At 41.3% G+C, this 17,332-nt stretch overlaps 1 protein-coding gene across 1 annotated transcript in view; it reads left to right on the forward strand.

Annotated features, from left to right (window-relative positions):
- acss3 (acyl-CoA synthetase short chain family member 3) overlaps positions 1–17,332 on the forward strand; it is a 38,061-nt gene that overhangs the window by 18,782 nt on the left and 1,947 nt on the right. Inside the window, exons 10-12 of the mRNA XM_044342839.1 lie at positions 14,950–15,045; positions 15,336–15,399; positions 16,907–16,988. Of these exons, the coding sequence (XP_044198774.1) occupies positions 14,950–15,045; positions 15,336–15,399; positions 16,907–16,988 (242 nt within the window). The remainder of the gene's footprint in view (positions 1–14,949; positions 15,046–15,335; positions 15,400–16,906; positions 16,989–17,332) is intronic.

Consider the following 17,332-nt stretch of genomic DNA (forward strand, 5'->3'; position numbering starts at 1 on the left):
AAATACGTCAACTCAGCTCACAGTCCAGTGGTAGTACATTAAACAAGTGAGGGGGAGTTTCCGAGAAAGTGTGTAATCTCCCTTTTTCCACCTCACTATCGACCTATAATACATCATGGCTGTTGTGGGGTGGCATGAGAAGATACAGCACCAGTCAAAAGTTTGGACACAGCTTCCAATTCCCGTGAATTAAAAAGTGTGTCCAAACTTTTGGTACTGTATGTAATTGGAATCTCGGGTTCCCAGCTTTTCCCTGCATTGTTTCTCAGGCTGCGGTTCGCAATGATTCTTGAATGGGTAACAGCCTATTAGCTTCTTGGATTGGAGCCTTGAGTCCAGGCAGTGTGCCATCATGGTAATACCATGCCCCCTCCCCCTCTCAGTTTGATCGTTGCCCTCCGCGAGTACTCGTGAACGGTGACAAATGCGCCAGCAGCAGAGAGGGAGCACAATTGGATGTTTCTTTGTTTAGTAATATCCTGCCTAAGCAAATGGACGATCGATGCTGGACAAGGCGACATCTCTGTGTTAAATATAGAATCAATACCGCCGTTGGACCGTTGGAAAGTCATCGACCTTGTGTTTGTGCAGGCGACACACTCTGATATGAGTTGAGATTAGCTCACATGGCTGATTGGTCTGTCCAGGGCTCAATGAGAGTGTGAAGAGCTCAATATTACAAAAATGCTTTTTATCAATTCAGGCTCTTGAGTTTAAATGAGTGATTCTACTGTTGGCTTGCTGCAACAACAAACAAAGTCTTATGCAAAGTCTTAGTAGTAGCATTCCATCGTTAAAAATACGCATTTCAAGACTGAATACCTGTATAACAGACTGATAAGACTGTCCTATTTCAGTCAACCATTTCTGACCATCTTAAATCAGCCAGGAAGTAGTTTTGGAAGCAGAGGTGCAGGTTCAGTCTGGTGTGTGGGTCTATTCGTGGACACATCTTCCTGGGTGGTTTCCATCCAGCTCCTGAATTGGGACGCTATTGCTCTTCTGCTACACTGTAGCTTTGTGCTGTGTAGCGGTCTCACAGAAACTGACAATTAATCAATTTGCTGAACACCAATCATAAAAGTGAATCCTCTCTCTGTGGTCCTTTTTAATGCTCGTTTTAAGCCCCCATACACTGATCTTCGGTGATATAATGTGTTTGGATGAGCATTTACTGTTCGTATGTGCAGTGTGGGAGTTGATTGGTTTAGAGTAAGCAGCCCGCAAGCAAGCCCTTTGGTGCGGTGTGATTTAGTTGTTTACTCTGTTATGTATAATGCATCCCATTGCTTTCTCTACCTGTACGTCCATCTTAGATAGAGTCCGACCGGGAGCGCAGATGGTCGCTAAAAACAAACGCTCACCACCGTGGATGTGCTGAACAGAGTTACTGATTCTGATCTACTGTAGCTTCAGTGTTTGTGAGATAACATTTAATTCTTCTTGATTTTAGGGGTGTTTGTATCACAACCAAATTTGATTCTCACTTCACTTCCTTTCTCTCCTTCACACACACACACGCACCCAAACAAAATCCTTTCACACTTTGTGGCTATCCCAGCCAGGTGATTTATTGAGTTTGGAGAAAAAAAAACCTCTGGCGCCCTCTTGATTTCTGTCTAGATGTGTAAATCCCATTGGATTTTTCACCCCCTGGTAAACCCAATAACTGGCAGCTTGCGGCCGGCGCTGCAATCCAAATGTGTTCTTCACTTTTTCATGGTAGACCGAGTCACTTCTCGTCTCACTTGCTTTCTCTTTGTATGTCTGTGGCAGCTTTACTTCAAATGTGTGGGTGTGAAAGAGATTCTGCCATGTTACGCACACACACACACACACACACACACACACACACACACACACACGCATATGCATTACATACAGAGGGAGCAGAGTTTATTTTTAATCAGCTGTTTGAAGTCACACACAACAAACATGGTGAATGCAGTTCCTTCCTCATAAAACATTTGTAAAGCTGATAACTTCCTGCATCTTTGATACCCATGTTCACTTGTTACCAGTCTTCTTCTTCATTGCCTTTGTGGGTGCATTTATAGGTTAATTTGTGCATCACCACATATTGATCAGTGGAATAGTATAACGACTGGCAAGAGTGTGTATTGTGCTTCGTCATGTGTGTGCATGTGCATCTTCGTGCACTTGCAGGCTACAACAAAGGGACCCAAACATCGCTCCATAGCACTATTAGTGTTCAAAAACTGCAACAGGTACCTTTTAATGGTTGGAGTTTGTGCTATTTTATCTTTTTAACAAGAATTCCCCAAATTACACTAAAACCTACAGTTTATTTATCTTGGTAACAAGTATCGCCACAGCCAGATATAGATACATCGAGTGAGGCGGCTGTGAAAAGCTAGTAGAGCTTGCCTGGGTTTTCCCTGTTAATCCACTTGGTGACCTTGCAGTCACAAAACTACGCCTCTCACCTCTTTATGGGACATTATCCAAAAAAAAAAAAAGTCATGTATTGTGCTTTAGTGCTGCACATATAAACAATAAAGATTTATTGGTATTTTTATATTGACAAACAGGTGTGAAATGTCAGTAAAAAGATAAAAAAGTGCACACACATGCCAGGAAGATTCAGTGTGTATATAATGTTTCCTCCTGCCTGTACTGAGTTCATGTGTGACCCTGCTGGGAGTGCCACAGTGCGCTGTTGGACCGTCTCTCAGGAGACAGGACATCGATCAACTGTCGACTGATCAACTTTTAGCAACGTCTGTACCTCGACAACTCTCTTTCATCTTCCCTCCCAATAGAAGAGAATCAGCTCGGTCAATGGGAAGCAGTTTAGCATTCAAGGCTCGTTTGCTCCAAAATGGGAATCATATGAAAGGAGAGACAGACTCCTCCTTGAGAAACTCATTATACACAGAACACCTGAAAAGCAGTTTGTTGGCATCTTCTGGCTTTCAACTGAGAGTCAAGTCATATTTCAGACTTCTTCAGACAGTCTTTTTAAGTCCCCCCCTCTCACACACATTTGGTTTTCATCTATAAATATTGATAGATCTCTCCCTCTACTCGTACGGGGCTTTTCACTTTGTAGTCACCTGCAAAATAGATTTTAAAATTGAACAAAATCAATCACCAGCGCGGTTGCTCATAAATCTTTCCAGCTGAATGTTTGTAATCCTGGAATGTAATATTCAGCAGCCAAAAGCTGTAATCGATTGTGAGAAAACAGGCACCGTGAGCAGTGAAGGGAGCAGAAGGTGAAGAGATTGGACAGAATACGGGGCACACTATATATATAAAAGTACAGTAGGATTAAGGGACCAGGTAAGCAGATTTTTAATGTTGTTGTTTTTAGTCCGTGTCCTGGTGAACAATTTTTAAAACCTGGAGCAAGAGCTCCAGCAAAGTACAATCGAAATTACAAATCCCTTCTTGTAGCTGAAAGTCTTATTCAAGGTTATTTTCAAATGTATTGTTTATGTTTTTGATTACTGAAAGGAAAAAAACATTTTCTTTTGAGATATAGTACATTAGTATTGCTCAAAACATGCGTGCTAAACAAATAATTAATGAGATAAAGTATTTGGCTCTCGCGGCTACACCCTTAGATGCTTTTGAAGTGTATTTTTCGAGTTCCTCTGTGTAAAGCTGCTGTATCATCACTGTAGGATTCTTTATTCATCAAACAGAGCGTGTGTTTGCCAGCTCCTGTTAAAAGATGCATCATCTAATTCATTATCTTTGACATCATCCCTGTACACTGGAAACAGTTCATCAGCCGTACCTGGTGTATACCGCTGAAAAGATTAAAAAAAAAATGGCTCAGGGTTTGATTCACATCGTTTTCTCATCCATCCCCCTGTAGGCTTCCCTTACCTCGCAGCCAACTGTGTAGCATTACTGATTGGTAAACAGTCACATCACGCAAAGAGCCGGCAGCACTCTCTCCTAGCGGAGCTCTCCTTAGATCTGCACAAGGCCCCGGTTGGAAAAAAATGAAACAAAGTCGGCTAACATGAAACAACCGCTTTGTCGTGATGGTGCCAATGGCGATAGGCGGCGTTGACGTACAGCAGAGAGGAGTTCACGTCCCCTTTTGTTGGAAATATTTATGTGTGCTAACAAGCTCACGGATGAGAATTTGACTAATTTGACCAATTTAGATCGTGATTAGTTTTCACTCCGGCGCGCTTGGCTGGTGCAGTGCGAGATTAGTTTTCTGATACAGAGTGGAAGTGATTGGTGTGCTCGTTATTCCCATGTGCAGCGGACTCAATCATTTCTCAGCCGCCCGCTGTCATCTCATGTGCTGATTCATCCTGTCTCATCAACCCCAACATGACACCACAATGCTTTTCTTTTTTTTTTTCCCCAGTTGCACTTTGGCCTACATATTTCCGCTTTTACCTTCACCAGTCATGATATTGTTTACATTTACATGCTTTTTTGACATGCATGCAAAATGATATACATGCATTAACACCCCTCAATAACCCCCCCGCTTGTCCAAGATACACATGCACGCATAATTTGTCACCCCTTGAGGCACCTGAATCCACCGGCTTACTCACTTTGCCTTATGTGCATATGAGAAATGTCTGCCATTTTGAAGCCTGATAATAATCTGTGTGCTATTTTAAGCCCCAAGTGCCATTGGCATGGGGTGGAGGGGGTTGATGATGAAGGTTGCTGATGTCACCGGTGTTGCCTGGCAACAAATGTGTGTTTCCAGTTGGCAGGGTTCGGCTGCCTCGTCAGTGAGTGGTGGCGGATGGACTTACAGTAGTATTTTAGGTGCCCGGGTCTCTCTCTATATCTGTATAGCTGTCTCTTTCCGTTTGTTATTGTTTCTCTTACTCTCTCTGACAGACAGCAGATGCCAGCAGATGCCCTTGTACACAGAGAGAAATTGTCTTAAAAGGTGAACCGGACCTCCTCAAAGGATCTGTCTTGTCAGATAAATGGTAGAATTGACAATTTCTCCCCCTGGCCTTTGCCAAATGCAGTGCTGGCACAGGATTGTTTTCTGAGAATCCCCCCCTCATGGAAAATAGTCTTCAGAAGGTGTGTGAAGGGCAGTTTTACAGCCCCCTTGAAAACAAATCCACTCACTGAAGAAAAATAGAGGCTTTTAACAGCCCGGCATTAACTAACTCTGCAAATAGACAGCACTGCACTGGATTAGGGGTTAATAAGAAATCTTAACCTGAAACTGACGAGCTCAACAGTAATATTACCTCTGCAGTGTTGATTTAGATCTGAATATACCAGCGCCTGTAGGATGTCTTTACACAAGTCTGCTTATTAACTTCTTGCTTGTAACTCTGTTTTTTTTGAGTCTGTGGAGGTACTGTGATGCAGGAAATAATGAGAAACTATGTTTTGCATTTACTGGATCATCCTTATTTTGAATGAAACAGGTAACAAGTTTTTTCAGTGTTGGGTCTCATGGTTAAATTTGGATAATTAACAAAGACGATACAACGATTTGTGCTGTATTTATGCCAAGTATTCATTAGAAGATGTGATTTAACGGCTCCTTGTTGAAACTTGTTGGAAAAACTGACAGATGATAATGTTAGATTCAGCCTCCCACATGATAATAGAAAGAACAAAAAGTGAGACCACACCTCTGTGTCTGCTGTTTTTTATATTTTAATATTCTTTGAAAACAAAACAAAACAAACGCTTGCAGTAAGAAGCACACATCAAAATGACAAGCATACTGATAATTATTCATGATTTTTGCCATCTTCATTCATATATGCAAACTGATTTCCAGCAAGTGAAGCAAAAAAAAAAAAGCGAGCAGGCTGATACTCCGTTCATTTATTGAACAGTTGGAACACTTCAGCAACATTTGCATCGAGTGAACTGGAGTGACTGGAGTAAACACTACATGGCACTTTTGGTCTGAAGCTGTTTTTCATGGTTAAACCTTCATGCCGTAGCTTAAAGTGTTATTATAGACAATCATGTGCTTCTAACTTTGTGCCAACAGTTTGGGGAAGGCCCTTTTCCTGTCTCTACATGATTATGCCACTTGTGCACAAATCCAGGTCCATGCAGAAATGGGGTTTTCACAGTCTGGTGTGGAAGAACTTGACCCAACATCAGTGATTGACCCCACTCACTAATGCTCTTGTAGCTGAATGGAGAGCAAAACCATGCAGCTAGCTTACAAGCTCGTGTTGAGAGCCTTCCCACATTCTTACTTAATTTGTTTTCATAGTGTGTTAAGTTGGGCTAAAAATATATCTGTGTAATCAGTAAGTTCTAGACTGATGTTATGGGTCAGTATTATTGAATATCTACAGCATATTGTCCATGTAATCTACATTCATAACCTACATTTTAGAATATTTGTCATGTATAAAGGAGTCTGCATCAAGCAATATGGGTTTAGTTGTTTGTAATCATATGAGAATACAGAATACAGAAGCGTTTAAGTGTAGAGGAGTGTAGTTTTATACAGTGCAGTGTGTTTGTCATTGGCTCATGACTTAATTGTTGGCCCTCTTGGGGAAGAAGTTTGTTTATTTCAAATAGACATTACAGCATAATACCAATAGTATACAGTATTTGCTGGTTTAAATGTATAAATTAGAATTGTAAAAAGAACCCACTACTATTTCCCTCATCTTATTAGTATTCCTTCCCACCACTTTACTGCATATAGATCAGTGCCTCATCTTCCCCTTTTAAAAAACAAATCAGAATTAATTTGCCTTTCAGTAGAATTGTTCCTCAGTCATGTCACCCTTGTGCTATGTTGCCCACCCATGGGACACGCCAGGGAGCCTGGACTTTGTACCTCATGTCATTCAGCACCGAACACCAAAAAGCCGCCGTCCCCCACTTGGTCTCATTACATCGCTGCAGAGACAGTAGCGCAGATGTCGTGGCTCCTGTAATTACATCTCCGAGAGCTGAGGTGCCACGTTCGTGTTACCTCGTTGTTTACCGGGGGGGGGGGGCTGCTGTCATCAGCGCTCTAAACTGGGAATTCATCTGGTATTTACTCCGAGCTATTGTAGCATTTGTCTGCTGCGATTTCTAAGGCACAAGACGGGGGTCTTTCATTAGCAAATTAAGTAGCACATTTGTATGCATAAACTTAGCTCTGAGTGAATGAGCCAAGCTGTCTGAAAAGTGATAAGGGAGGCAGTGTTTTTAAACTGATGGAATGAAATTATCCCTTGAAATGGCCGAGTTGTAAATGGGAGAACATATGCAGATTTGTGTGTGTGTGTGTGTGTGTGTGTGTGTGTGCACACGTTATACTTGATTGCTCATCTTTCTTTCATGTGTATCTTTGGCGGGCGGCATCAGCAAACCTTTTGCAGTTGCCGCAACGTACGCTGATTCGCCATGCGTTTTACTTTCTCTTGTCTCTCTGAACTTTTCTTCACTTGTTATTTTCCTTCATTTTAACAATGAGCTCAATCAGAAAGGCTTGGTTAACCACCCCTCTGGATTTCACCTGCTTTTGGCTCCTCTGCAGGCTGCCAATGATGGTCTTAACCTGAGCAGTCACAGCAAATTCCAACCCAAATTCTCAGAGAAAAAGCAGGAAAGTTAAAAGCACTAGTAAATGGCCAGTAAATGGGACATTGTAAATAATATTTTTGTGGCATCTAGCAGAAATGCATACATAAATACAAAATGTCTCTAGACAGGTGAATACTGTGTTTTTACTTTATGGTCTACTTATGCATGCTTGTTTGTCATGTGAAGAAATCTGCTATTAAAAAGAGTACATGAAAACACATCATATCACATCCAGACAGGACACATTAAAACATATTTACATAAAAAAAACAATAGAAGCTACATTAAAAGTAGCATCAAGTGCTCGATGGTGAAACTGAATCAGGGTTAAATAAATAGATATAAAGTGCTGTGTCGGCTGATTTTGTTCATTTTATTAAGCAAGAATCGCACATTGGAAAGCATTAATGTGGGTAGTGAGAGCCTACTACCTCTTCTCTTTACTCTGTTTCATATCCCTCCTCTTGATGCTCTTTTCCTCCCCTTCCTTTCTCTGGGTGCTTGTGTGTTCTGTAGAATACACAAAGGTATACTGGCATCTGGTTTAAATTCGCTGGGCACCCTGAACCGCAGATCCATTAGGTTGCTCCAGGTGTATTGGTGCCTGCTTACGCTTATGTGGCTCAGTGTTACTGCTGCCAGCTGCTGTTCCAGACAAAGCCAGATGACCCAGAGGAGGACGAGAGATTTTATTGTAATGTTGCTTGACTATTGTGACTAGAGAAACATACCTTTAACACACTAGGACATTAAAAGAACAAAAAAAAGCCCAGTCTTTGCACAGTTATAAGTCACGGGTCGCTGACAGCGTTGCGCCCTGGAAGTTGTTTAAATTTTCATGTTTCTCTTTCACTACTGTTTTATATGAGGTGGCTATATTTTAGGTTTTGCCTGAAGCAAGCTGAATTGAAACATGTATTATATTATATATAAGAATGGGGTAAAAAAAACAACAACTTTGTATTTCACAGTCTGGCCAAGCACTTTGCAGTCTACTCTCTCCTCTCATCCCCTTATCCTCCTACACTACGTCTTTTCAGATGACCTTGGGTCGTCTATCTTGTTTAGCTCGTGACCGAGTTACCCCAGCAACCACACATCACCAAGACAACCACGAGCACTGCTGTGCATATGTATGTTGTACAGAAAGCCCCCCCTTGGACATTTATGACAGGGCTGTTGTTTATTGCACACGACACAGTGCTGTTTGTTTATGTGTTATAGTGGTTACTGTAGGTGGCTTCAATGCTTACATTGGCATCTACGTCCTATGGGTCCCAAACTTAAGCTTTATGGCACTGACTTGTGTTGTCGTCTCCTAACTAGATCCCTGCTTGTGTTATATCAGTCTCATATGTACGTTGCTTTGGATAAAAGCATCTGCTAAATGAAAAAATGTTAATGTAAATTCCAAGCACAGAAATGTCTCTTTGACAAACTAAAGAAACATTATTTTTTTTTAAAGTTTTGTTAATATTTTGCATTTGTGCTGTAATGCAAGGTAAACATTGATACAGAAACCCAGTCAGTACAAGAATTTACCAACCTGTGATCAAGCAGAAGGTGCAGGCAGCACCGTTCACCTGACACCTAATTTAAATGTTTCAGTGTGGCAGCTACATTCAAAACTGCAATCAGGCCAGCCAATTAAATGGCTTTCTCCGAAGCAGACACAATTGTTTGACATTTGTTATTGTATATTGGCTTCTAGTCTAGCACATTAGATTTGAAAGGATTGTGGATTTTCAGCTTCAAACCTGTATTAACTGATTTTTGGCTGAACCGCAGTGACCAGTCCTATAAATGAGAATGTCTGTCCGTCACTGACTCACTGACTGAGTGATGAAGTTACACTATTGGTTGACCGAAGCCTGGGCTTGGGACAGCCAAGTATCCCAGAATGCTTTTCGCACCAACTGGCAGCGATGGCGGAGATGAAGCTGTTGTAATTTTCTAAGTTTTAATATTTTTTCAGACAAGGCAGTAACCATTTAGATTCCCAGTATGTGGTCAGTTTATCCAAATAACGCTTATTTGGAAATTTGCTGGTTTTTGGAGATGTGGGGAGCCGCTGGACGGGTGAGACCAGCCGGTCATCTCAGCTGCTAGCGGCTCGACTCCTGAAAAGATCAGTTGGTCAACGTCCGTCATCATCTCGGGGAGAAAATGATCCGACGAGCTGATCTGTGCAGCTCTTTGGTGATTTACCGCTGGCTCTCATGTCTCTGTAGCATTTTGATATATGATATTATTCCTTATGGAAGATAAATGTTGGTCTCACAGATGAAATCTAACAGTTGTAGCTGCCACATCAGATTGTATGAATGTAAAGTGAAGCTTCATGTGTTTACTGAACAGAACAACAGTACTGCCTCTGGGGCTCTATATGTACAGATATCACCACATTTCAGTAAATATAAATGTATTAAAATGAACAGATCAATCTATATTAAATTTAGTTTTCTTTTATAAAGCTACATAACAGTTTGGACTTTTATTATAGTTACATTACAGACTGAGTAACATAATTTACTGCATCTCTCTGTCAATGAGAAAAAAAGTTTGTACTCCAGAGTTAAACTTGCCAAATACGAACTAGCAAGTATGCAAGTCTGAACTTGTATCTACTACTACCTATATCTACTAAAACTAACAAACATCTGGCGCTTTAGCTGCTAAATGCTCCACGGTATTCACTAGCTAGTACTGGGCAAGTAGTGTACAGTGAGGTTTCAAGAGCTCAGAAATCAAAGCTATAAGAACAGTGAGATTGAACCAAAACGGCAAAGTCGAGGGCTGTAAAACCAAAACGATGAGCTGGATGTTATAAAGCTCTGTGGAGCTGAAGGGGAACTGAAGAGTTCAGAGTTAAATCTCAGTGGGATTACCTCTATGAGTGACCCCTTTCACATTACTCATTTGATCCATTATGAAAAAAAAATTTTGTGATCTGTGATCACATCCATTTTGGATGAACAGTGTTATGTTCAGCTATTTTTATACTCCTAGTCCTCCAATTTTTGGATAGTGCACAATATTAAACTCTGAAATGAAAGCTGAAAGTTGGCATTTTACCTTCAAAGTGATTGATTGGTTTCAAATCCAGAGTAATGGAGTAGAGAGCCAAAACAACAAAAATGCATGGATGTCAAAACACTTACTGACTGTACTGTACTTATCATCTGAATTGTGGTTTTATTGTTTGAGTTTACTGGTGCATTTTCCCTTTTTTTGTTCGAAAATGTTTTGTGACGTGACGCTTGTAGTGCTGCTGTGTTGATTGATGTGTATAGTTTACAGTGCATAGTCTACTGTACCTGAGCTGTACCATTGCCACTTTTCAGATTCTCCAGAACAGAAGGGAAACTAGTGAGGTGCAGGTTTGCAGGTAGACATTTGTGAAAGAAGGATAATGAGGTACACTCAGCACTCTAATACCATCTTTTTATTTTAATTCTATGATTCAGCATTTCGGCACATATTGCATTCATGCAGAAAGATGGCAGTGGAGTTATAGGTGTAATAAGAGTGCTGCTTACTCTGTCCTTTTCCAGGTTTTATATTCCAACATTGGTCATTCCTATTCTCACCCCGTTGGCCAATTCCGCCTGGCTTTACTGACCTTGTGTTTCAACCTGTATCGTTTTTTTTTAATGTCTCAGTGTGCAGGTTCTACAAATAGGGTAGAAGAGCAGGGTTACATTGTTGAGGGAGAAGACAGATGCTTCTGTTTTACAAAGAAGAAGTGGAAGGCTCGAGGAGTTGCAGAAAGAAAAGTGAGTGCAGGATCAGAGAGCCAAGCTTTGTTTTTCCTGAACAGCAGTTTCCCTCCAAGCTACTAGTAACGAGCACGGCTGTTCGATACCACCTTCTCAGCTGAAAAAGGAGACACCGTTTTTGCCCATCCCGCTCTTCCGGCGTATCCTCCGACAACCCCTTCCCCTCCTTCAACCCATTCATCACACTCAAAATGCATCTCACTGGCCAAGCTCATCTCCAAGAGGTCGAAGGAAGATTGATTTGTTTGTGTACAGAGCCAAAGAGGGCACCAGGGAGCAAGAGTAGATGCAAGAGGAGAGGAAAAGACAAAGATGGGAGAAGAGGGAGACAGATAGCGAAGTGTGTGTCAGTCAGACAAGCGAATAGACAACCGCACAACTGGAGTGTGGGTGTGATCGACCCCCAGCCCACAGACTATGTTTTCACTCCTCCTCGTTCCCCTCTAGCGTTCACCTGTCAGTTTGTGCTATCTACCTTTTTTTTTTATAATACAGCATATTTAATCCACCGCACAATGTGACCAGAATAGTAGCAGTAAAAGTATTTTGTCTGTTTCAGCTCAGGGACGTTTAAAGGACCCTTAAATAGATGCACATAAGATTGAAGACCCAATTGGATTAGATTTTGTCCCTGTGGGAAGATTTTTATGGTTGATATCGCTATGAGTTATTCAAGTGACAAAACTGTACAGGAGCGTATCATAGTGCTGAGTGTCAGTAGTCATATTTCTACATTAATAGAGATACTGTCTGCTTATTAGACTGTAATGTTATGATCTATTGTGCCTTCATAGTGCGAGCCGAGGACGGAACAACATCTGAGTCAGCTTTTAGAAACTTCTATTCTTGTCAGCTCGCCATCTTTCATGTAAATGTGAGGATAAAACACTTAAGTGATGCATCTAATTGTCATTGAGAAATCTTTGCTTTGTAAAGGTTTGATTTTATGCCCGAAAGCTGCACAGCCAGTTCTCTGGATCTTCCTGTATGGCATGCGAACAGTCGAGGTCTGATTATATTGGTTGTTTTCATTTGGGTTTTGAATGTACTTACTGGGTTTGAATTGCTTGCCAGCAAGCCCCGGCTCCTGCTGTAAACAGCCAGGTTTAAACACTCCACTCATGCTGACACAGTTCAGTGGTTTTGTCGAGCCCTAATCGACGTGCAGTCCAGTAGAGCTGAATCCGTCCTTCAGGGTCAGAACGATGTATTGGTTTGCCAATATTAGCTGTACGGTGGTGCAGTGGTTAGCGCTGTCGCCTCACAGCAAGAGAGAGCTGGGTTCGGATCCGCTGGCCAGCTGGGGCGCTTAAGTGTGGTGTTTGCATAATCTCCAAAAACATAAAGGTTAATTGGTGACACCAAATTATTCATAGGTGTGAATGTGAGTGTGAATGGTTGTCTGTCTCTATACGATATGTTAGCCCTGTGATTGACCTGTGAGTGACCTGCCCTGGTTGTACCTCGCCTCTCGCCCAATGAGATTGGCTCCAGCTCCCCCGTGGCTCCCTAGAGGATAAGCGGTAAAGAAAACGGATGGATCGATGGATGGATAGACAGTGTCCTCCAGGTTCAATAATGCAATTTCATTACATATTCATCATGTAATTGTATATTAATCTGTAATCAAATTTGATTACTTTTTAATTTTCCACAGAATACAAGTCATTATTTCCTTTTTTCTGAAAATACTGATTATCCAGTGTTTATCTATCAATCCCATACATAGCATGATTCCTATCCTGTTTACATACAAGCTGCAGAGTGTTTCCTCTTTGCTCTAGTACCAGTCAGATTATATGATTGTCATAATCGTTGGTGTTGCAAGGATTAGTCTGTTGCTACACACTTGATGGAAAAGTGAAGGGTGCGATTGGTCAACAGGGCATCTGTCATCACTCTGTCATGACCCTGCTCTCTGACCATGCAGGCAGTGACTAAATACCTGCCTGAAGGCATAAAAATCTTCTTTTTTTTTAATCATTGGCAGTGAGCACAGCCTCCACTGACAGTGATGGGCTTTGAACACTGCAGGGAGTGGCAAACCTGCCAATGATGAATGAGGCATATGTGGTTGCCAGTTCAGAGGCCATTGCAGATGGGTAAAGTGTTCAACTCTAGAATACCCCTTCTCCCTGTTTTCATCTGATAATTTAATCCCCCTCCTCAGCCAACAGCAACCTCCTGCCCCTGATCTCATGTCTTTGAAGCCTGCTGTGCTGAAGTTGGAAGCAGGTCTATAGCTCTTTTGCACTTGTTTGATTAGTTGTAGTCTGTATCCACTTCAGTCCATAGAACTGGTACCTCAGCAAGATGCTTGTGATGATTTTTGCCCTGGTCCATGCTGACCTCATAGTGTCCCATAGTTCCCTAAAATCTTTCAGACGTACATGATGACATGAACAATCTGCTGCTGCTTTTTCCCAGTGGATTCTGTTGTGATCTTTGGACTTCATTCATGGATTCCTGCTCTTTACTCCAAATTCTGACTCTGCATTCGTCATATTGCAATTTAATTCTGAATCTAACATAATGTCCCACTGTTTTCATTTAATTTTGGTTAAGTTAAGTGTTCCCCTGGTCCCCTGCTGCTGTGGCTTTCCCTGACAGTTAAATAAGGAGTGTAAGATGCCTTTTTGCACATCACTGTTTTATAGACTAAGCTGTTCTTTCCATATTTGGCCAGCAAGCTAGAATATTTTGCCACTGGCCTTTGCCCTCTCAGAACACAATGCTCCTCTGCCATGAGGACTGCCACCAACTGCATATTTTAGAAAAATACACGATCAGAACTGTTTATTCCCTCGTGCGCAATAAATAATCTGATTCAGTTTTGGTGCACCTTGCTGCATACATTTGCATATTAACATAGGAAAAATGCCACAACACTTGTGGTCACAATAACTCCAGAACGATACATGACAGAAACATCATATTTACACCACAAGCACTCCCTACAGAGTAGATGATCTGATTATCTTTTGGCACAGACATTTGCATATCTGTGAAGAACAATGACAGCACATCAGGTTCCTAAAATGCAGTTACATGTCTGATCTAATGTTTAATTGAACAGCAGGTGAAGCTCTCACTACTGTCTATAAGAAAATAGCTCAAACCAATTAACTTGTACCAAATAAAGTACATATATGGTAGAAAAATGAGAGAGACCATGATGTAGGAGATTATTTTGTGTTGTCTTTAATCTTAAAACACGACGAAGACAGATTCTGATCTTGGATTGATTTGCTTATTCTTGATTTCGGATGTAATCTTGATTACAGAGCCGGATCAATTCAGTTGTTCCTTCGCTGTGTGGGCTAGTAGGACTGACAAACCGGCAGGTCTTTGCTATAAGTGGAGCACAGTTGGGTGGCGGAGCCGAGGAGAGCCCATAGGAGCTGTCATAGTTTTGTGTAATGTAGGTTAATGTTGCTCAGAGGGAATGCAACTCAATACCACACAAGCTTGTTTGATCAGCCCACCGTTAGAAAGCATATTTGCATAGAAAGAAGAAAAGACAACTAGGAGGCTGTCATAGAATTGAAACGTTACTGTTGTATCTGGACTAAAAATGTAATTGGTTTCTATATGAATGCTCATGAATCTACATCTCTGTCTGTGTCTCTCTAACCAGAAACCGGCTCAGCCATCACCTCCTCATGTATTGGTCTGGGGAACTCACTCACGCCACCTGCAGGCCAGGCTGGCAAACCTGTACCAGGTTACAACGGTAAGAGTCAGAGTTGTCGATGGACATTAGCTCTTTCATTAAAGCTGAACACAAACCCACCACCCATGTCTATTAACTGACACATGAATAACTATTAGCAATTCATTTTTCATTCAAATTTGCTGACCCTTTTTCCCTTTAAACACATATTGATGAAGCAATATAAACATGAATAAAACTTAGCTTGTGATTCCCTTTTGAGTATTTCAAATTTTTGCTCTTCCAGTTTGCCAGTGGGTGATACACATCCTCTGAATATGAATTGCATGCCTTTTCCCTTTTTCCACTAGTCACAGTGATCGATGATGACATGCAGGAGGTGAAGCCAAAAACCCTGGGAAATATAGTAGTGAGGTAAGCTGAGGGGCCTGTGTTCACAGCCGTGTAAGCAGCTTACTTATTGCTGCAGCTTTCTTCTGTCACTCGTACAGGCACCCACATTAAAAATGTGACATAAAAGCATTTTGCACACAATGATGTATTAAAAATCCAATTTCAGTTCTTAATCTGAATAATACACTGTTGGGCAGTGAACCTCAGTCCTTTCTGTTGCTGTGGTTGGAAAAGGCAGAGTGTGTGTGGGAGTACAGTAATGGAGCTGCTTGTGTGAAGTCAACCTTAGCCCTTTGTGCTGCCTTATCTTCAGGCCTGCTACCTATCTGTTATCACTCTCCAACCTCCCTGTTCTATGTAGCCGCTGGTATTGACTCAGTGCCAACAAAAGGGGGGGATTTCCAAGGATTTCACATGTGCGGTGCATCCAGGGATGACGACAGGTAGAGCTGTAAACAGACGAGAACAGCTGTGTTACTGTACTTTCTCCCAGTAGACTGGATCTGTTCCAGCCACATCTTTGACCAAAAGCTGTATCAGCAATGTCATAAAGTCACATTCAGTTTTTACAAAGAGTGAAATTGTTGGCAGCAAGAAGACCTACCGTCTTAAAATGTTACAGCTCTTAAACACAATGTGTTTTAATGCAAAGTAAAATAAAAAAGAACATTAGTTTGTAACTGAATTATGTTGGTTTTACTACAAATGTGTGGGTTTTGTGCACAGGAAGTGTGTGTGTTCTCTTAAAATTAAATGCAGGCAGCCAAACTGGTACATTATTAAATCTCTGTGTTATTTTTTTCCTCTTGACTGAGAAGTTTTGGAGGAGATGGTCTAAATTTTGCTGCAGTCACTGACAGCCAGGAGGATGTTTTTTTGTTTTTTTAAAATTTTGTGTTTGTTTGTTTTTAACAGCAAAAAAAAGCATCTCTGGTGTGTTTGAATATTCTCTTTGTATTGAACTTAATCTATGCAGAGGCATGTTTAAGGTTCAAACCTGGTAAATGAGACCGTCTTGGTTGAGAACCTGGTTGAGAAGGGGGGGATTACTTGTAGTCTCTGGATAAACAAAGACTGAGTGACCTGCCTACCCTTTCTACCCTTTATGTGTGTATATGTGTGTGTGTGTGTGTGTGAAAGACAGAGAGAGTGAGTGAGTGAGTGAGTGAGTGTGTTTGCCTGCCAATTCTCAGCATGGGGCAGGCAAGGTGAAGTCCAGCAGAGCCTGGCTGTGTGTCTAGACTATCTGCAATGAGGTGAAATGAAAGAAATCTGTCATCACACACCCTCATAGCTTTATTGAGTGAAATCTGCTCAGAATGCACACTGAATTTAAAATGATTCAAACCTTAAAAGACATTCAACATCTCAAGGTTTTCATATGTAAAACCAGCGCAATACCTAAGTCACTTAGACTTACCTTATTGTATTGTTTTTAAATGTTATACAAAGAGGTAACAAGCAATATAGGGATGAAACTTTTTATGTACTAAAGAACACTGAACTAAATTTCACCTTCATCCTTTAGATTACCTTTACCGCCTGGTGCAGCTTTGTCCCTGTGGCAGAACAAGGATCTCTTCAAAGAGCTCTACTTCACTAAATTCCCAGTAAGTTGTCTCATCATTTTCTCTCAATTTTCTCTCAATCTAGTTTTTTTTTGGGGGGGGGGGGGGGGCATGAAATAAGTTGCAGAGTAAACATTTCGTCTGATGTATGAACAGAAAGTACCAAAGACTAATTATATTTCTTTGAAGTTTCGCACAATTCTCTTCTTGTGGCACTGGCTTAATAATGTAGCAGGGTAGGTAGTGAGTAAGTATGTGGTAAAAGGTGGCCCTCTAGTGTTTAAATCCACCATTGCAGAAACACATGGCTTACATGCAGCCATAGAGGTGAGTGAGAGGATATTGGTGGTTTTTGGTTCCTTAATTGTCTTAAATTCATTTCAAGA

This window comes from Thunnus albacares, chromosome 23 (assembly GCF_914725855.1).
Source record: "Thunnus albacares chromosome 23, fThuAlb1.1, whole genome shotgun sequence".
NCBI classification, from domain to species: Eukaryota; Metazoa; Chordata; class Actinopteri; order Scombriformes; family Scombridae; genus Thunnus; species Thunnus albacares.